Source organism: Phaethon aethereus, assembly GCF_964289735.1.
Source record: "Phaethon aethereus genome assembly, chromosome: W".
Lineage (NCBI taxonomy): Eukaryota > Metazoa > Chordata > Aves > Phaethontiformes > Phaethontidae > Phaethon > Phaethon aethereus.
The window spans coordinates 23913664-23935511 of NC_138581.1; the positions used below are offsets into that span (position 1 = coordinate 23913664).

The 21848-nt window shown below is 45.4% G+C and overlaps 1 protein-coding gene across 2 annotated transcripts; it reads right to left on the minus strand.

The window, feature by feature from the left end:
* Nucleotides 1–2465: 2465 nt before the first annotated feature.
* LOC309415170 (glial cell line-derived neurotrophic factor-like) lies at nt 2466–21568 on the minus strand (the record flags this gene model as incomplete). 2 transcript variants are annotated; one of them, XM_082012609.1, is made up of 2 exons in its annotated part: nt 2466–2950; nt 21496–21568. In XM_082012609.1, 2 exons carry the CDS (start codon nt 21566–21568, stop codon nt 2466–2468), a joined length of 558 nt encoding a protein of 185 aa, XP_081868735.1. The 2 variants fall into 2 exon arrangements, with proteins under 2 accessions (XP_081868735.1, XP_081868734.1); XM_082012608.1 differs by having other exon boundaries at nt 21397–21568.
* Between the last annotated feature and the right edge of the window lie 280 nt (nt 21569–21848).

Genomic DNA, 21848 nt, shown 5'->3' on the forward strand with positions numbered 1-21848 from the left:
CACTGTTTAAAGGACTTGCAGGCTGGGAACCAGGCGATACTGTAACTTGGAAGTGGTACAAAGGGGAAGAAGCACAAGCAACAACCAGGTAACAATAGAAATTAGTTTTATTTTGTAAAAAGTTATAAAATGAATATTGTACAAAAATAAAGTCTGTAGAGAACTTTGGTTGATTAACACAAATGACTGAGATATAAATCGCAGGTAAAGTAAAAAACTCCTGAGAAGCACACTCCTGTTTTCAGTAAGGACTAGGAAAAAAAAAAAAATCACAAACTTTACCCTTTTGTATTTTGAACATAGTGATTTGCTTTGGTTGCAGTCTCTTCAAGCTGTGCAGAAAATGGGGGCAAACTTTGGGGCAAGTTTTCAGCAACCGGGGCTGTACCAGGGCCAGCAAAAGCACACCTCTGAGTGCTGCACCCAGCTAATTGCCCAGCAGTGCAGCTGACCCTAGGCTTAGCAGGCCTTTACTGCCCAAATCATTCCAATGCTGGTGGTGGTATCAGCTGTATCACCCCTGCCCAATGTGGAGGGTAAGGTGTCCCCGTGGCAGTGCGAGCATGGACCCTGTGGGTGGGCTCCGAGGCTGCCCTCTGTCAGCCCAGGAAAGCGATGGAGGTCGGGGATGAATTACATTTCACACATGTGGTACAACTTCCTATGCCTGTTCTGGACTTTTTTTGACTACTAGACGCTTCTTCTGTGATGCCCCGAGGGGCCCAGGGAAAAATGAGTATGGAGAGCCATTGCATACATGAGATAAAAGGTTGGACTGATCATTGGTTTTTGTTTTTCAGTAGGGATTTTTTTCTTCCTGTTTTTTTGGTGGGAGTTGATGCTTCACTAGTTGTCAGGTATGTCTAGTGACCTGCACTGCTGCTCTTTCAGGAAAAAAGTCTCCAGAACGAGAGCTTGCATTAGCAGTCAGGTATGAATGACTTAGCTGTACAACCTCCCTCATCCTAAGGAAACTCAGACTGTTCTGCTGTGTGGGTACGATCCTGTAATGTTTCAGCAAATTATACAAAACACTTTGGTTATTTAACACAGTTGTTTACCTGCAGGCTGTATTAAATCCAGGGCTAACCAGTAAGAGGAATTTAACTTCTTCTATATGGAAATATGGAAGGAAAAGCTTAATTAAATACAAGAAATTATAAGGCTAAATGTGATTATTTTCCATTTGTCAATAGTTATATGAGGTCAGTAGGCAAAAAGTGTGAGAAAAAAATGTGGCTATATTTAAAATATGACTAGAATTAGTTTTTATAACAAACTGCTAATGTTGAGCCAAGTCCTGTGACCCTCACTCGTGCTGCTTCTGCACATGTATGACTGCACTAATTTTCAAAAGTATTAGTGAACAGGAGGGCTGCAGACTTTGGCACTACATTTTGTGAACATAATCAGGATTTTGTTTAAAAGAAAAAAAGGTAAAGTAAGTGATTTTTTGCATTCAAGTTAACACTTTCAATCAAAATCATGGACCATTGTTCCCAACTTAATTGTCTCTCTGTATCTTCCAAGCACCTTCTAGTTTGGCACCTTTGAAAAGAAACATTAATAAATAAGGAGACTCATTATGGAACTGTAATAAATAACAATAACTTAAGCTCAATAAATATCTTCTGTATATTTATCTCTGAATGGATGCATTGCATCAAAAAGTCTCTGCTCACTCACAGTGACCAAATAGAAATGTAGTTACGCAAGTGAAGTTAGTCTTTTGTAAACCAAAAGAAACATGTTTTGTGTAGGCCAGGCTTGTTATTTCTCCTATTATACTAGGAAGAAGTGCTTAAAAATTAAACTCGTTTTCATAGGTAGAAGAAGAATGAAATCCTATACTCATTTTGAAGAAACATGATGGAAATAACCAAACTTAACCAGTAAGTGGAACTCTTTTGCTTTGTATTGATACTGGCCCTAGAGAACTTAAGCCTGGGAATTTTGATATTTGTCCAATATCATCTTACTTATGAGATTAATCTTATAGTTTAGAAGTTGTCCTAAGTGCTTAGGAACCACCCTTCAATGAGCAATAGTGCCCTTCAGTAAAGCTGAGGGCAAAGGGGATGAGTAAGGTACTCCTACTTCTCAGCTAAGCTTCCTCGCATGGATGGGATTACAACACAGTGTGGTACAGCAGGGTTGTGTTTTTAAGCACATTCCTCATGGATCCGAGTCTCACTGACAGTGGACTGTGTCAAATGGGAAAGGGAGTGCGCACACCATTCAGCTGTCGGCATCTCCGCCTGAGCTTTTATTTACTTTCCCGTAGGACTTCAAAAGCATCTATCCTCCTATGCCGCCTCACACCCTCCCAGACTCCCAAGACCCCTTGTTCTGCGTTCTTGGTCCTCTTTTCTCCATTCTGAGCAGATGCTTCCCTGGGAACCTTGGTCCCTCTCTTTGCATCGTAGCAGGAATGCAAAACTGGAGCCGCCTCCAGCACACAGCAGTCAGATGCATCCACACCTTTTTGCAGAATGTTTTTTCAGTATGTGGTAAACCAGGTTATCATCTAAAAAGGACAGGTCATCATCAAAGGCTGTGGGTCTGCAACAAGCTCGCCTTACTTTGTCAGTGACTAGTTTTTTCTTTCTGGTTAAATTTTTTAAAATTTTGTCATATGTGGTCTCGGCTGCATCACAAGATCCACTACAATACCGGAAAATTAGCTCTTCTTTGGTTTCATATCCCAAATCCAAGTCAGTCACGTTTAAATGTATTTCTGTTAAGACACATCCTCGATTTTTTCCCTTTTGATTCCTCCTTCCCTTTTTGCTGGAATTCTCTATGTTTGTGGCTGCGTTTTGCCGGTTTCTTTCCCACCTAGAAAAAATTGGAGTCTGTTTATCCAGCGACCTCCTCAGTCTTTTAATGGTGGCTTGAATAAAGTCCACTACCTCATCAAACTGATCTGGATAATCCTCTGGCATATTAGCTGTTTGGGAAAGAGAGAAAAGGCTTTGTCACATGTCAGTTGTCATTAATGGAAGTTTATCCATTTGTGGCTAAAATGTTAGACACGTGCAAGCTCCCCTGCCCATTACTTCAGAGAGTGAGCCCAGGACCCTCAGAAATCAGGGAGAATTTGGAATGGTTTAGATCATCATGGAAACTCATTTGGGGAAAAAGAAATGAGATATGTATGTATCTCTGTAGGTGTCTGCTGATGCTTGATAGCACTCTGGCACATCTTTCAATATTGAATGAGCCCTGTCAAAATCAAGGGAAAGAAAAGCATGTCATACAAATATTAGTTAATGGGTGTATGAAGCTACTGTAGAGAGGTTATACAGGCTCTTCCCAGCAAAGCAGCAAAAGAATGAGGTTTCTTTAAGGCAATTTTGTGATTATAATTGTTAATTGTTGTCTTTTCACACCAGCAGTGATTAGTATTGCCAAAGCCACCTATTGATAAGGCTTTTGGGCAGGACAGAAGGAGGAATTTGCTGGGGTGCCAGGCTGAGCTATTTATTCCTGGCTGAATGTCTGCTTTTTTAAATGCTTTTAGGGGATAATTATTATCAGAACTTTTGAAAAATTTCTCATGGAACTATTTCATATCACAAGATGCTGATTAGATTGAGTAGAAATAGGTCAGAATAGAAGTATTATGTTAATTTTCAAGGGAAGTGTTATTAATGCATTTTCTTTTTATGAAATTAAAATATCTATTTCATTTTTCATTTTATATATACTCTACCAAAGATAAATTATTCAAGTAAATTAAATGTTGAAGTCAATGAAATATTTCGATACTAGCAAAATGAACCACTTCAAGGAGAGTAAAATTGAACATGTTCTTCTGAAACATTCTGAGATTTCAGCTTTTCATCATGATTTGGAATAAAATCACATTTTGAAATCTTTAAATTTCCCATGGACTAAATCCCTCAGTGTGATCTGCTTTAGCGAATACAGTGATTTAATGGAGGGTCAGGCTGCCAGGAGCCTGTGTGTGGAAGCCCTTATGTTATATTATTAATATTGTCTCTTAAACACGTAAACAACATTGCAGTATTGAGATTTTTTTTTTCTCAGTCATTGTGCCAAAAATCAAGTCTTTGAGGATTCACTTCCTTTGCATGAAGACCTAAGAGGATGCTTCTTTCTGTACTTAACTCCTAAGTGCCCACCCACATAACAGACCAGTGCCACGCACCCAGACCTGCATGTAAGGGGTCTCCATTTCCAGGACCCCTACGAATGTCCCAGGAACTGCAAACATCAGGAAAGGTGATACCTGACACAGTGCGCCTGGCCAGGGGTTGGTACCTCCACTGAGCCATGAAGGGGTCAGGTGCTGAGATAGGAACAGCTCCTTAGGCAAAGGCTCAGCACCACATTTCCCTAATAAACACTATAACAGATGGGAGCCCTGATGGGAGACCAGGCAGCAAATGTACCCAGCCCACATGCAGTGGCATGGACTCTTAACAGGAGAGAAGACACAAGGCTGCCTCCCATTGCCTAGTGAAGGTGCACTTTTATATCCTCAACAGAAGCACCAAATATGCAGGAGATGGGGGCAGCAGGATGTTACCTCTGTTAGTGCAAAAACCTGCTGCAACACAGTGCATCTGCACTTAAGGAGGAATATGGACCCCACTCCAAAGCAGCCACATCCTAGAAGCCCCCTTCCATGATAAAATAGGGATGGATCAGAAGTATGTGGTTTTTCATGGACGGCTCCAGCAAAATAGTGCAGACTATAAAAGAGTCACATAATGAGGGTGACACATGGGAAGCAGGATCCTATAAACTGTAGAGTTTGTGACTGGGAAAAGTGAATTCCATTGTGTTTTACAGGTATTCAATGCTAATGGCAACAACCTCCCAGACCAGTGACTATGAAAAGACACGAAGGAGGCATGGCTGCTACCTACACAGCTATACGGGACCTGAACAAAGCAGGACCTTGCGCCAAGCCCTATAAGCCTGTGAAACAAATGACAAGTGCACCCTTCTTACACTCCTCTGGCATTAATTCTGTAGCAGGTACCAAAATACCCACTATGAGCCATACCTACTGGAAGGGGGTAGCTTGGATAGATGTGTCCATTGGATGCATGTCCTGGTTTTGGCTGGGATAGAGTTAATTTTCTTCCTAGTAGCTGGTATAGTGCTGCATTTTGGATTTAGGATGAGAATAATGCTGATAACACACGGATGTTTTAGTTGTTGCTAAGCAATGTTTACACTAAGTCAAGGACTTCTCAGCTTCTCATACTGTCCTACCAGCGAGGAGGCTGGGAGGGTACAAGAGGCTGGGAAGGGACGCAGCCAGGACAGCTGACCCAAACTAGCCAAAGGGATATTCCATACCATACAATGTCATGCTCAGTACATGAACTAGAGGGAAAGTTGGCCAGGAGCCGTTGCTTGGGAACTGGCTAGGCATCAGTCGGTGAGTGGTGAGCAATTGCATTGTGCATCACTTATTTTGTTTATTATTGTTGTTGTTGTTATTATTTCCCCTTCCTTTTCTGTCCTATTAAACTGTCTTTATCAACCCACAAATTTTACTTTTTTTTCCCCCGATTCTCTCCCCCATCCCACTGCGGGGGAGTGAGTGAACGGTATGGTGTTTAGCTGCCTGCTGGGTTAAACCACAACAATGCACCACCTGGCTCTGTTGCAAGTACAACCTTGACCCTGGCACAGATACAGATGGAGAGGAGTTTGGCAGGAGGCACTTGTTCTTGTTGTTGTGGGACCAGGTGGTTTCTAGGTTTCTTACGCAGAAGCTAGGTTTCTTATCTTATAACCCAATAGGGGAAGGATGTGGCCCTGAAGAGAGGGCTCTAGCTGTGCCATTCCCCACTCACCTTCAAATTACCCCTTCATACTACTGTGACTACCCCAACCTCCACCTCTGTCATATTTCTGGCCCAGTACTTGTAGCAACACATTGTATGACACAATGAGACGTTGACTGTGGAGAGTGAAATACAACCATCAGGGAAGTATACTAGGGTTTAATGAAATCCATGCAAGGGTCAAACATCAGGAAAGAGCTGGGAGATTGTTATAGAGAAACCAAACAAATATGTGGAAACTCTTGTCTGCAACCTTCAGCCTCATATTTATCTCAAATCTGGTATGCTGCCTTTGCAGTGAGGGAAGTAAGTCTCCCCCCACCTAAGAAGGGAGAAACAAAACTGTGGATTACCCGAAGAGATAACAAACCAACTAGGCACATAATTTTTAAACTGCTTGCAATTCAGGTGCAAAAATGTCATCTACCCCTGCAACAGTACTATATGCAGGAGTCTACTTTGGTTACATATTAATCAGTTATAGGGTCCAAGCACTGTCCTGCCCAAGCCAATCCAAGTATGCCCTGGAGGGTAGATAAAGAGGAGGAAAGGCCCATGTTGTGGACTGTGTCCCTGCTTGGAGCCCATGCTGACATCTATCCTAGTTCATGTGTGATGACTGCCCCAACTGCATCAAGGGAGCTAACGTTGCTGAGAGCCTTCTGTGCTGCAAGTGGCCTATGATACTTAAGGTGGAGGAAACACACCGTAGACGAGCCCTATGCGACGTTGCTAATGCAGGCATGGAGTGTCAACATAGCAGAAGGTGGAAGCAGTAGGGGAAAAAGTAGATCAAGTAATCAAGCCAATGGGGTATCCAACTAGAGGAGCCCTACCTACACGCGTGGACTTGCTGCAACCAGAAGATGGGATAATTGGCAGCATGGCTGATCCCACTAATCTCACTAGGGCTCTAACACAAACCATGCAAGAAGCACTCCAAGCTGTAACCTGGGATGAAGTGTGTGTGGCTGATGTGTCGAACAGAGCCAAGGATCCCTACTCAACTCATCCCCTATTGCAACATCAGGCCACTTGGGACATTTGCTGTGAGGGATGCCAGCACTATGAGTAAGATGAATGCCAATTTTCTGTCTCCAGAGTGGACTTCCCCTTCAGCCCAGGGGACTGGAAAATATCCCAGACAGATATCCAAATCTGTCCAGAGGACTCCTGCAGTGACCCCCAGTAGGGTCACAGGGCACATGGTGATATTAGGGAACTGGTGGGTGGGCACAGAGCCCCGCTCAAGGAAATGTGCTGGACCTGTTGACCCTGGTCAGTGTCTGCCCACATACAACCACACATGCTGTTATGGCACTATGTGTGTACATGATGTTAACCACAGTGGCAGCTGCATTACTGGGCTACCCATTGAATCCTTGCAAGTTGTTGCAAGCAACACCACCCTCTACCTGTGGAGCCCCAAACTAGTCATGATCAATGCAACGATACATTTTTTGGCACATTCCAACTGGATTGCCAATGTGCCCCAAGTTTGCTTCCAAAATTTAGCACTGTTCAAGGAACACCTCCAATCCCCCGTGATCAACCAGCCTCAACACAATCCCAAAAAGCTGAGTTTCAACACACACTCAGTGGTGTGAGCCTGTGCTCTTGGTGCTGCGTCAAGCTCAGCTGGACCCCAGCAACCACTGAATCATGGACTCAAGCAATGGGGCTCATACTGATCAGATGTGGCTTGGCGCTAATTTTCTGCTTCCTAACAAAGCGTAGTCATCAGTGTGACTACAAACATTCACTAAGAGTGGCTCACAGGGGTTTGAAGGAAACCTTGACAGGCAGGAGTGAAGTGAGAGCTGACTTAGTGGCCCATGCCAAGGTGCCAGTCATAACTCAGTAGGGATATTCGGTTGTTCAATAAGTATGGGTGCGAAGCCTGAGAGCTCAAAACAAAATGTCATAAAAAATGCTTGAAGTAGGACCCTGGGCAACCAAGTAGAAATGCCAGCATTAACACAAGGCGTGATGGGTTGAAACAAGGCACTAGAGATAAATGCTAAGGAAGCTACCACCAGATATCATACATGAATAAGCAGTATCCACTGACCAAGGACTAAAGACCATAAAAGGCTAATGGACAGCAGGGAAGGTGGAGAAGACTGAAAGCAGGACCACCTCAGCCTGAAGGACACTTGGTAGATGTGCTCCAGGGATGCCGAGACCTCCCCACACCACAGCCACTGCCTGCTGAGCACTTGTTTGGCCGCTGCGCTGCAGTAAGTGCTGCTGGAGGTGAAGAGGGTGCTGAGCCGAGCTGTGTGACTAGGGAACACCACTGCACTCATAGGGGGCTGCCTCGGCATCAAGTGCTGATTTTTAACCTGAAAAAAGCCACTTGATTGGTTGATGAGAAGTTCAACATGACCCAGTAATGTGCACTTGCAGCCCAGAAAGCCAAATATACCCTGGGCTGCATCAAAAGAAGCATGACCAGCAGGTCGAGGGAGGTGATTCTGCCCCTCTACTCCACTCTTGTGAGACCCCCATCTGGACTACTGCGTTCAGCTCTGGGGCCCCCAACATAAGAAGGGCATGGATGTGCTGGAGCGAGTCCAGAGGAGGTCCACAAAGATGATCAGAGGACTGGAGCACCTCTCCTATGAATACAGGCTGAGAGAGTTGGGGTTGTTCAGCTTGGAGAAGAGAAGGCTCTGGGGAGACTTTATTGCAGCCTTTCAGTACCTGAAGGGGGCCTACAAGAAAGCTGGAGAAGGACTTTTTACAAGGGCATGTAGTGATAGGACAAGGGGTAATGGCTTTAAACTAAAAGAGGGTAGATTTAGATTAGATATAAGGAAGAAATTCTTCACTATGATGGTGGTGAGGCACCGGAACAGGTTGCCCAGAGAAGTTGCAGATGCCCCATCCCTGGAAATGTTCAAGGCCAGGTTGGATGGGGCTCTGAGCGACCTGTTCTAGTGGAAGGTGTCCCTGCCCATGGCAGGGGAGTTAGAACTAGATGATCTTTAAGGTCCCTTCCAACCCAAACCATTCTATGATTCTATGATGTTTTACTTAGTTACCCCTCTGTCTCAAACTGTTTAAAAAATGTTTATACTCTCAGAATGAAGGTCAACAGCCTGGCGGCTTCACTTCTCCAGTACTGCATGGACTGCGCTGACTTGACTGTGCAGCAGACAGAGCTTTCCATACTATTATCCCTTCTTATAAAATATACAGTTTGGATGTGTGTATATGTGTGTTATATTTACACGTACACACGTACAAAGTGCCAGCAGAAAATGCTCAGGTACTATGGCAATAAAGGCAGTAAAGATCTTCTCTGAGCAGTAGTCCCTGGCTCCAAGGTGTGAAGGAATTAAAATTTAAAAATCTGAAGCCACCTAGGATAGGATAGGACAGGATAGGACAGGACAGGATGGGATAGACCACAACAGCACGTGCTCAATATAGGTTAGTGAAGGTTGGCTCACACATACATGAGTGTGATGCACCTCAAAGCAGGCATTCCCAGAGGGAAAGGACTATATGTCCTGGAAATATAAAATCCTCCCTCAGGGGGCACAGGACCTCTGTGTATCTTGTCACAGCATGGCAAAAAGGCTCACAGACCCCATCGGTCTTCCATGTCCAGCTGAACCAAGGCTCTTGATCTGCCAAAAGTTTCTCACAGGATCAGAAAATGAATAAAAAAGCAAAGAAGGAAAGAATGAAACATCACAGGACTGGTGAACATAGGAATCCAGAAGAGTGACCAGGCTGGGCACAAAGTTGGTCAACACCAAACATCCAAAACTCTAGGATTCAAACAAAAATAAATGAGACTCATTTAAAAGATATTTTAAAAAACCAAGAACATTTGCATTGTCTTTTGCTGTTTGCTTGCTTCTTGAACCTTTAGGGCACACTCAGATCATAGTTTTGACCCAACCTTTTGGGTTAGGAACACCCCTCTTGAACGCAAACTGAAATTCTCACCTCACTGCTTCTCTCTGGAACCTGAGGCCTTGACCTGCCCATCCCTGAGCACAGTCCCTGTCCCCTGGGCACTGCATGAGCTGGCAGCACGTACAGGCACAGGCTCCTGCAGCTGAACACCCATGGTGTTTCCCACCAACCTCTGCAGAAAGCCACCCTGGAGCTCTGCTTTGGGCATGCAAGGAAACATGACTTCCTCTGGGCATCTTCCCTGCTGCAAACCCCCCAGAGTCTGCCTTTGCATTTCCAATTAATTAGAGACACTGCGTGCCAGCAGGATCGGGATCTGATGCCTGTGCTTTTTAGAAGAATAAATTATACAGTGTTCAAACAGACTTCTACATAAAATAGGTCTAAACAAATATCCAAACAAAACTCATCACATTCTCAAGAAAACAGTTTCCATTAAGTAAAAATGGACAATTTATTTCTGTCTGTTCAAATGTGACCACGATTACATTTTGTAAAACTATTCCTTTGATTTCACTAGCAACAGATTTATTTTAAAGCCAAATATTCCCCCGCAATGGCAGTAACCCAGCATGGTAGAGTAAGAAACCATCAGTTTGTATCTGACCACAAATTGATTCCAGTGGGAACAGATGGATCTCCAGCTTTTGAGAAAAAAAATCCAGTTACTCATTTTGGTGTCTGGTTATGGATGTAAAAGGCTAACTACAGTCTCTTCTGACCATGCTGTCTATTATGGTTTACAAGAAAAGCTTAAATTCTATTAATTGCAAAATAATAATTTATATAAGTGGCTTTTCCTTTTTTTTTTAAAATATCATAAAACTTGACGTTTAAAGTTATTGGAAACTGTACTTTAAGGAATAGTTTTATATACTGATCTTAGGAAAATGTAATTATATTACTGCAGCATCATTTGGCACTTTGCATATCCTTGGTTAAAGTGTTATAATAAAAGTCACATAAGGTATACTAAAAATGATTAAATTAATTTTTATTTTACATTGTAGCTTTTATGCATTGCATTTGTGAGATCGCATAGCTACTACATCAATAGTTCAGGCCAAACATTTAATAAAATTACCAGGATATTTCACTTAAGCACAGCTGTCTTTCAATTAGAGAAGTTCAAACAGCAGCATTCAGACTCTTGTTTAAAGTTCAAGGAGGTTAATCCAACTCATTATAATGATAAGCATTATTTAGAAAATTCAGATCCAGATCCTGTGTTAGGATCAAATGGCCCTTTTTTAAAACAGTTCTGGTACTTTAATCTGGGACCTTCTTAACCAAAATATTTTAATTTCCTTTTTTTCCTGGTTGTTTTTTAAGTTTCCTCCAAAGTTATACTCACAAAGATGTTTTTTCTTAGATCATTTGCTAGTGGGAAATATACAATTAATGTGCCTCTAACTGCGACTGCAATGAATCATCCTCATTTTTTGCTGCTTATGCAGATGACTGTGGTATACCATTTATTCATTAATTATTTTTGTATTTAGCTTGCTTTGCAGTAATGTTTTCAGGTACTTATAGTGGACAAGCCCTATCCAAACACAGAATCTCCACATCTCACACCACAAAGGCATACTTTAGGAGACCCTCAGAGTAACCTGTTTGTGGAAGTGTGACCTTAGTGAGGTTAAAATTACCAATGTGATGATCAGTCTGCTTTGAAAAGTAAAAAGGTGTGAACTGTGGTTGGGATAAAACATTTATTTTATTAAAAATGAAATACTTTTCATGAAAAACAAAGCCTGTCATGCAGGCATCAAAGTAAAGGCAGGTATTAAAACTAGTTGTACTGAAAAGTTTTCAGGCTTTAAACAATTAAAATATCACCTCTCTGAGGCATGACTTTGCTTTCATGCTTTGCATGAAAATCTGTGAGGCTAAGAGTGAAATGGAAACCAGTCAGTTGTATCCATTAGTAAATGGAGCATCAAACACACCAGGGTCAGATCATCTTTAAATGTTTGATACAGTTCTGGTTCACTACCTCACTCCCTGCCTCGCCAGCTCCCAGGAAACACTGCATCCTCCCCTCCAACTCAGAGAGCTCTTAGAAATGGAGCTTCTCACCAGTGTCACTTGTCTCTCATCAAGGTAAAGTGCTAAGTAACCTGGAGGATGACTCTGGGGCCACTCACACCAGTCAGGTACGATAAGACAGCACTGGAAAAAGGCACAGGGTTAACCTACCTGGTGTGCTTGTTCCTAATGGAGCAGCCAAGTTTTGTGTTTGTAGCTCACTAGCTAACCCTGCTGCTTCCCATGTGTTGGTCATAATGGCAAATCTGCAGAGTACTTTGTATTTTCACACTGCCATACTTGGCAATGCCTCCCCTTGCATCCTTTGCCTGCTTTCTCGCAGGTATGAAATACTGGTTCCTACCAGGAGAAGAAAGGGGAGAAACAACAGGACCATCATAATTGCTGCCAGTTGGGGGAATGACTTGGTAACAGAGAGGAAAAAGCAAGATCTGGTGAATTAGGTGAAGTAAAGGAAGCTGCTTTGCAAGCTGACCTGTCTACAAGTTTCTTGTTCTTTGTCTGGTCCAGGCAGGAGTTGTTCACAAGAACCTGCCCGACTTTGGGCTGGTGCCCAGGGCTAGATCCCTCCTCTGGCCCCTGGGCAAAGGGGTGTCTCATCTGGCAGTCAAGCAGCAAAGGAGCAGCAAGAGGATGTGGTCTCACCTCTGATTCAGAGCTTGAAAAAACAGCTCTGAAGCACTGTGGAGCAGACAGCTTTTCAGCAGTTGCTCTTGAGGTTTTGTGACAGCTCCTGCAGTATCTGCCAGGAGCCAGTCTGCACTAGGGCCTTATTGTACGGGGCTGTGTGGGTACTCGAGCACCCACGAGGCAGTCTCTGCATCTGAAGAAGTTATGGCATAAACAGTGTAAAAGGGGGAAAAAGAAAAAGTGGCAGTGCCCTGCCTGAAGCCACTGACTGAGCAGGAGCTAAACCTGGGTAAAGCACATACCTGCCTTATTGCCCACCATGTCTCCTCACTAAGGCCTTGTACCCCTCCAAATCCATACCATGCTGAATAAATCTCCAGATTCCCAGTAAAATCTGGGTTTATGCTTATTATTTGGTTCTGTCCCATCCCTGCAAGAGCCTCAAATGAGTATGACTGGGACCTGAAACCTGTGACCTCTATTAGCAAGAAGGCATGCAGCCAGCTAACAGGCATGGCACTGAGACTTTAACAGAGGAAATACTGTTGGTAATAAAAAGAAATTCTCTTTAGTGTTCCTGGTGCAGAAGTGATCCACCCAGCCCTCACGCAACATCAGTAAACCCCTTTTTAGAGTAAAATCTTTTTGATTCTATTATTTTCTTTCTTCTCTTTGTAATTAGGAATGGTTTTCCAATAATCATTGAAATCTTTCCTTTGGTTCCCCTTATCAAATATTACTTGATCAGAAACTACAGCTGTTTTTGTCAAAAATTACAATTGTGCAGTGTCAACCATTCTATCAGCACTAATGTGGCAGTGGCCTATTTAGATGTCTGATGATCCTGAACATGGTTATGTTGCAATATTTAGTATTCCTCATTTATTACTTGTCATTAACTTATTACCTCAGAAGTATGAGACTCCTCAGTAAGTGTAATTATATGGGGTTTTGCCTATGTACTACAAGTTTTAAGTTGCAATTGCTTGGTGTGCATGGGGGATGAGGACTGGATATTTGCACTAGATGTCCATCCCTGATCATCTGCAGTTATGGGGGATGGGGCTCGATGACCCCTCTGTAACTTTAAATATTTTAAACTTACTTTATGCAGTCCTAATCAGGAACAGTATCATTTACAAAGACATTACAACTTATCAATATGAGGATCCTGTTCTAGTGGACAAATAATGCCTCCCCCATCAATTCATCAATAGTCACTACACAGCTGAATTCTTCAGCCTTCCAAGAAAGGTTTTGCAGCTTGTCATCTGCAGACCCTGAACATGGGGATTTCTAAAATATATTGAAGAGGACTATGAAAGGCGACCAAGAAAAGCATGTTCAGGTATGTTATCTAGCAACCCACACCTGAAAAACATCTAAAAGGATCCACACTTCCACTGGGAAATTTTTGAGGTCCCTAAATTGAAAAGGAGCAAAGACATAAAACTTTAAACAAAGGATAACTGTTAAAATGAGAATAAAACCATATTCTCTTGCATTTCAGTCCTTTCCTCCTTAAGTCTCAGAACACCCTTCACAGGATTATATTCAGTAGTTATACCTGAGACTGCGGAGAAATTGGCTTCAAGGGGTAAATGCATCTGGATTTACACAGATGTGTCCTGTTCTTTCTTTTATTAGAAATTTGCCGATGAAAAAAAGGTGACTTTGAATGCTTAAGATTTCTAAAAGCCTAGATAAACTGGGCATGCAAACAAACTTTACTATATATATGCTGGCCCAGGGACATACGCACACTCAATCAGACACTGGCTGGATGCACTGGCTGTACTGGATGCACACAGATCAAATGACGCAGTGTGGCAAATACCTCTCTGATGCATTGGATTTACTGTGCATGGGCAAGTTACCTGTGTAGCTTCTGGGCACCTTAGAATAAAGCACATATGCCACACCATAAGTGTGTTGAACAGGAAAGCCTGGACAGAAACATGAGAGTTCGGGTTCGTAACACTGAATATACCTAATAAATACTGTAGGGAAGGAAATGCATTCATTTTGAAGCATAATTTAATACATTTTCGCCTTAAAGAGCCCTACAATATCATTGTTTATTATAGAATCATAGAACCATTATGGTTGGAAAAGACATTTAAGATCAAGTCCAATCGTCAACCCAACACCACAATTCCCACTAAACCATGTCCCGAAGCGCCACGTCTACTCGTTTCTTGAAAACTTCCAGTGATGGTGACTCCACCACCTCCCTGGGCAGCCTGTTCCAATGCTTGACCACTCTCTCAGTAAATAAAATTTTCCTAATATCTAGTCTAAACCTCCCCTGACGCAACTTGAGGCCATTTCCTCTCATTCTATCACTAGTTACTTGGGAGAAGAGACCGACACCCACCTCAACACAACCCCCTTCCAGGTAGTTGTAGAGAGCAATAAGGTCTCCCCCCAGCCTCCTCTTCTCCAGGCTGAACAACCCCAGTTCCCTCAGCCGCTCCTCATAAGACTTGTGCTCCAGACCCCTCACCAGCTTCGTTGCCCTTCTCTGGACACGCTCCAGCAACTCAATGTCCTTCTTGTAGTAAGGGGCACAAAACTGAACACAGGATTCGAGGTGTGGCCTCACCAGGGCTGAGTACAGGGGGGCGACCACTGCCCTAGTCCTGCTGGCCACACTATTTCTGATACAGGCCAGGATGCTGTTGGCCTTCTTGGCCACCTGGGCACACTGCTGGCTCATATTCAGCCGGCTGTCAACCAGCACCCCCAGGTCCTTTTCTGCTGGGCAGTTTTCCAGCCACTCCTCCCCAAGCCTGTAGCGCTGCATGGGGTTGTTGTGACCAAAGTGCAGGACCCCGCACTTGGCCTTGTTAAACCTCATACAGTTGAGCTCAGCCCATCAGTCCAGCCTGTCCAGATCCCTCTGCAGAGCCTTCATACTCTCCAGCAGATCAATACTCCCGCCCAACTTGGTGTCATCTGCAAACTTACTGAGGGAGCACTTGATCCCCTCATCCAGGTCATCAGTAAAGATATTAAACAAGACCGGCCCCAGAACTGAGCCCTAGGGCTTGTGACCAGCCACCAACTGGATTTAACTCCATTCACCACAACTCTCTGGGCTCAGCCATCCAGACAGTTCCTCACCCAGCGAAGAGTAAACCCGTCTAAGCCACGAGCCGCCAGTTTCTCCAGGAGAATGCTGTGGGAGACAGTGTCAAAGCTTTACTAAAGTCCAGGTAGACAACGTCCACAGCCTTTCCCTCATCCACTAGGCGGGTCACCTGGTCATAGAAGGAGATCAGGTTGGTCAAGCAGGACCTGCCTTTCATGAACCCATGCTGGCTGGGCCTGATCCCTTGGTTGTCCTGCACATGCCCTGGGAGAACCCTCAAGATGAACCTCTCCATAATCTTCCCCGGTATGGAGGTCAGGCTGACAGGCCTGTGGTTCCCAGGATCCTCCTTCTGGCCCTTCTTGTAGATGGGCATCACATTGGCAAGCCTCCAGTCATCTGGGACCTCCCCTGTTAACCAGGACTGCTGATAAATGATGGAGAGTGGCTTGGCAAGCTCCTCCGCCAGCTCCCTCAGCACTCTTGGGTAGATCCCATCAGGCCCCATAGACTTGTGGGTGTCCAGGTGGCTTAGCAGGTCCTTAACTGTTTCCTGCTGGATTATGAGGAGTTTATTGTGCTCTCCATCCCTGTCTTCCAGCTCAGGTGGCTGAATACCCTGAGGATACCTGGTCTGGCTATTAAAGACTGAGGCAAAGAAGGCATTAAGTACCTCAGCCTTTTCCTCATCCTTGATGACAATGTTCCGTTCCCCCCCGCATCCAATAAAGGATGGAGATCCTCCGTGGCTCTCCTTTTGTTGTTAATATATTTGTAAAAACATTCTTTGCTATCCCTTACAGCAGTGGCTAGATTGAGTTCTATCTGGGCTTTTGCCTTTCTAATTTTCTCTCTGCATGATCTAACGAGATCCCTGTACTCTTCTTGAGTTGCCTGCCCCTTCTTCCAAAGGTGATAAACTCTCCTTTTTTTCCCGAGTCCCAGAAAAAGCTCCCTGTCCAGCCAGGCAGGTCATCTTCCCCGTCAGCTCGTCTTATGACACATGGGGACCGCCTGCTCCTGTGCCTTTAAGACTTCCTTCTTGAGGAATGTTCAGCCTTCCTGGACCCCTTTGCCCTTTAAGACTGCCTCCCAAGGAACTCTCTCAACCAATGTCCTGAACAGGCCGAAGTCTGCCCTCTGGAAGTCCATGGTAGTGGTTTTGCTGACCCCCCTCCTTACTTCACCAAGAGTTGAGAATTCTATCATTTCATGGTCACTAAGACCAAGTCAGCCTCTGACCATTCTTGATACCTTCCATACTAGTTGACAGTGTTGCAGCTAAATGCAGCAACTTCAGCAACTTAACATTAAATACCCCTTAGCAGGGGTATGAAGAATGTTTAACAGAGGCATAATGCACACATAATGCAGCGTGTTATGGTATAACATCCCAAAGGAGCTCCAACAACATATAACCATCCAGTGGCCATGGAGTAACTCAGTTGCTATAATGCAAATCACAGAAGCATAGAATCACTAAGGTTCGAAAGGACCTTCAAGATCATTAAGTCCAACCATTAATCCAGCACCACCATGTCGCCTAAACCATGTCCTGAAGCGCGACATCCACACGTTTTTTGAACACTTCCAGAGATGGTGACTCCACCACCTCCCTGGGCAGCCTGTTCCAATGCCTGACCACTCTCTCAGTGAAGAAATTTTTCCTAATATCCAATCTAAACCTCCCCTGGTGCAACTTGAGGCCATTTCCTCTTGTCCTATCACTAGTTACTTGGGAGAAGAGACCGACACCCTCGTCGCCACAACCCCCTTTCAGGTAGTTGTAGAGAGCGATAAGGTCTCCCCTCAGCCTCCTCTTCTCCAGGCTGAACAACCCCAGTTCCCTCAGCCGCTCCCCATAAGACTTGTGCTCCAGACCCCTCACCAGCTTCGTTGCCCTTCTTTGGACATGCTCAAGCACCTCAGCATCCTTCTTGCAGTGAGGGGCCCAAAACAGAACACAGGATTCAAGGTGCGGCCTCACCAGTGCCGAGTACAGGGCCACGATCACTTCCCTACTCCTGCTGGCCACACTATTCCTGATACAGGCCAGGATGCTGTTGGCCTTCTTGGCCACCTGGGCACACTGCCGGCTCATATTCAGGCGGCTGTCGACCAGCACCCCCAGGTCCCTTTCCGCCGGGCAGCTTTCCAGCCACTCCTCCCCAAGCCTGTAGCGTTGCATGGGGTTGTTGTGGCCAAAGTGCAGGACCCGGCACTTGGCCTTATTAAACCTCATACAGTTGACAGAAAGAAACATCTTTTCCTTCTATTAAGGGGGAAAAGCCTATAGTGAGATTTTCCATTTAATTGTATAGGCGTACTGCTAGTTCTTACTAAAGATGCCCACTTGATCAAGACACTATATATCATATCCCGGATCATAGGATACTCCAGTCCTCACATGCATATTGATTATGGCCATATAGTGGCAAGCAGTTACAAAATATATTCACTGGGAACTGCATATAAGTCAAACCAAGTGTTCATCTCCCTCTGCACTGTCATGCTTCTGAAGCTGCTGACTTAGGTTTTAGTTTATAGCTATTTGGTTTATATTTGTTCTGTTCACAGTTGCTGTTTAAGCTAATTGTGTCCTTCCCCCAGCAGACTGTAGCATGACAGAAAGAAAGGGTTTTCTAACTTTACAAATGCTACAGCTACTCTTCTTCATGTGAAATAAGCTGTCCCATGAACACTGATGCCTAAAACACCTACGAACACTGGATTAATCTCAAATGCACTTTATTTATGGAGGCTACTCTCACTCCAACATCCAGTCAAGTAAAAAATGCAGAAGACTGCAATTGCCACCACCCTCTGCCATCTCTAATTACTGCCCTGAACAGGAAAGGTCAGCACATTACACCTGATAAGCCTGGGAGGTTAGGAGCTTGTCTGTAGGCTGGAACGAAGGAAAGTTTTGAGCCAATCTGAAAGAGATGGGGTAGCATCAGGTAACCGCAGAGCACTTTGCAGAGAAAGCAATCCCATCAAATGAGGACACAAAAAGGTGTAGAGGGCCTGGGAAAACAGATCTGTGCTCCAGCAAGGTGTTTGGCCTGTCCCTAGGAGTGGGACATGATCTCACAACCCTACTAACCCCCGCTGCCAGTGGTGTATGGGAGACCTGACCTTCCTGGAGTAAAAGCAATGCACACCTCGGAGTGCAACTGCTACACCCCACCCAGCCTGTGTGGGGATCACTTTAGGAGAGCAGTGCACCCCTCTTTGAATGCACACAACACCCAGTTCTGCTCAGCACCCACACACTGCCCCTATGCAGATGAACCAACATGGGTGATGACGGTGCTCCCACCACTTGGTGAGCTGCCTCCTGCCAAGACACTTGGCGAAACAGCTGACCAACAGTATCCATAGAGATCTTAGTACACGGCAGGTCCACCAGCAGACAAGCCGGAGAGCTGATGCTCGTGGCATACTGCCCTCTGCTTGTAAGAGAAACCTCGAAGAGGAGAGGAAAGTCTACATGGTTTGTAGTACGTTGTTCTACGTCTTTCGTGTGCCACCAGATGGTAAGTGGAGAGAAACAAATATGTCAAAGACACTGACAGTGGTGACTCAAACAAAGTGCTGCTGCGGCAGGAAGGCAGCAATGTGCTTGGATGTGATCAACCTTGTGGGCTCTGTGTTTGCAGACTGCTCTCCAGACACCACACACTTTTAAATCAACTAAAAATGGTGTAAAAGTGTATCAAAGTATTTCACTGCTTTCTTACAGACACCTTTCTGCAGGTGTCCCCTGGCTCATCTGACTTGGCAGTGTAGCGAAGAGAAGAGTTTCTGACTTTCAGGCACAGGTGCTGTGTATACCACTGCTGTGTAAAGAAAGGAACTCCCTGGATTTTCACCGATTTCTGTTGTGAAGAACAGCACTGTTTACTTTCCCCTTGTAGCCAGGCCCATCTATTTGTGATCTGCATGGTTAAGAGATCAAGACCAAACTATCAGTCCTTTCTGAAATTACTATCCTGGGCGATAACCTGCGACTCAGCTCTGCTTGGCAAAGCCTATGTCTGTACCCTGGAAACCTCTTCTGGAAGAGGCTGTCTGTTGATACTACCATAGCTCAGGTAAAACACAGGTCGTCTTCCTTCCCACTTCTTGTTTACCCAATCCACAGAAAAAAAAGGAGGAAACAATGGGAAGTTTTGAACACTAGGAACAGACAAGACTGCTACTGCTACCTGTGCCCTTGAGCTGCTGCAAAGAAATCAGCTCACCAGGAACCACATTCCCAGAAGTAAGTTTCAAGATAAAAGCAGGATCATACAAATACTCCCACCCTGGAAAGACAGAGCATTAATGCTCTCCCACCCATGCTGCTTTCCCCCTAACGCTCTTCTTGCCACCAGCGCTGCAGCAAGCCCGTGCAGAGGGGACCGGAACAGTGGCCTGAAAAACTGATCGCTGCCTCTCGTAGGATGGCTCAGTGCCCTGGTACCTTTGCCGCCACGCAGCTCGCCATGGAGAAGATCACCACATGTGACAGCCCCACAGCCCTGGCATGCTGGGGCCCTGGGAGGAAGCGCTTTTGGCTGACCTCCCTGTGTGGAAGGGCTGAAAAGACGCCAGGGGCTGCTGGCCTGCAAACAGCAGGAGCCTGGGCTGGGATGGGAGGCGGCAGCCTGGGAAAGATTCCAGCAGGGGGAAAACACAAGCAAAAAAAGGAAATAGAGAAGACTAAATGAGGAAGGACATAGATATGTGTGCGTGGGGACAGACAGAAGAGGAGATGGATGTTGGAGAGCAGATGCAAAGTGGAGTCACGGCACATGAATCCCTGCTCAGTGCCTCCACACTGCATTAGTCCGGCTGCTCCCAGAGAAACCAGAACGGGGCTGCCCGTGGCTGGAGCTGCAGCAGGCACAAGGAAAGGACATGTCTCCAGATAAGGAGATAAAAGTGAATCCACATTACTGGATACTGTCTGCATCCTGCAACGAGCTGAACAGAGAGGGCTGAGCAAGGGCAAAGGGAGCAACCTCCGAGCTGTGTCTGTGCCTTTACTAAGTGAATATCTCCACAATTCATGTGAGTATTTTGCCACTTCTTACTGAGTCATATTAACTCTCACTTTAAAAAGCCACTGGTGTGAGCATAACACTCACATACTGCTGTGAAAATCCTGTATCTGCTATTGTAGGAGACCTTTTATTAGCGAGGCATTATTATTATTATCTGTCATTTGGACTGTAAGCTGTTTTACTGTGAGCTGGTTCATGTGGATTGTGCTGCATCAAGCTCCTAACCCTGTCACTGCTACTCTTCTGTAAATTTCCACGCAGACACACTAATTTTGGGATCAGGATCCAAGGAGGATTTAATGAAATACAGCAGCACTCCAGGATGTGTACAGTGCCTCCCACCATGGAGCCGAATCTCTAACACAACTTGCGCCCACTACAGACAGTGAATAATTGCATTGATTGGCAGGTCTGAGCACAGAGAGGAGCTTAAAGCAGTGGGAAAGGAGTTTCAGTGCCTGCACTGGGAGGTGTATGTACCTGATCCTCCTCCCGGCTCCTTTACATACAACTAACTTTCCCATCTCTCTGGGTTTTCAAAAGGATCTTATGACTGCCAGGAAGGTAGGGCTGGAGGTGGGGGGAAGGGGGGCATTTCCACTGTAATTGCCAACCCCAAGCTTTGGAGGATGACTTGATTTGGAGCTGCTGGAGCCATACCAGAACCACTGACCCTGCCTGGGGGAGAAGTGGGGGCAGAAAGTGCAGGGGGGATGGAGGGGCTTTCCTCACCCTGATGCCTGGGCAAAGGGGAACGGGTTTAGCAAGACAGACCGTGGTGGCTACAAAGGGGAATGTTTCTTACAGTCACTGTGCACAGCATAGGGAGGCAGCAGGCTGATGGGGGAGAGATCATCTTCAGGCCGCTCTACCACTGAAGGGAGCCCCTTGGGAGGCATCTTACTGGTGGGCAGGGGTGAGGTGGAGACCGTGTTGAGCAGCACCACGCACACAGCCACAACATCCCATAACTTCATCTTAGATCTCCTTCCAACACAGGCCCCTGACAGAGAAGAGAGGCAGGGTTAGTCCCCAGCTGCTGCGCTCCCCCAGTCCTGCCCCCTTCCCTGCCAGCCCTGAGATAAAGCTGCGCAGCCTCACACCCCAGATCAGCCAGGTCCACCCTGGCCAGGCCCGGGGACAGAGCAGGGGGAAACAACCTGTGCCCAGCTCACCTTCCCATCCCCATCTGCTCCCAGAGCAAGGGAGGTGGGCTCTCCCAAGCTAGCGGTGTAGGAGAGGGTGGTGCAGGATGGC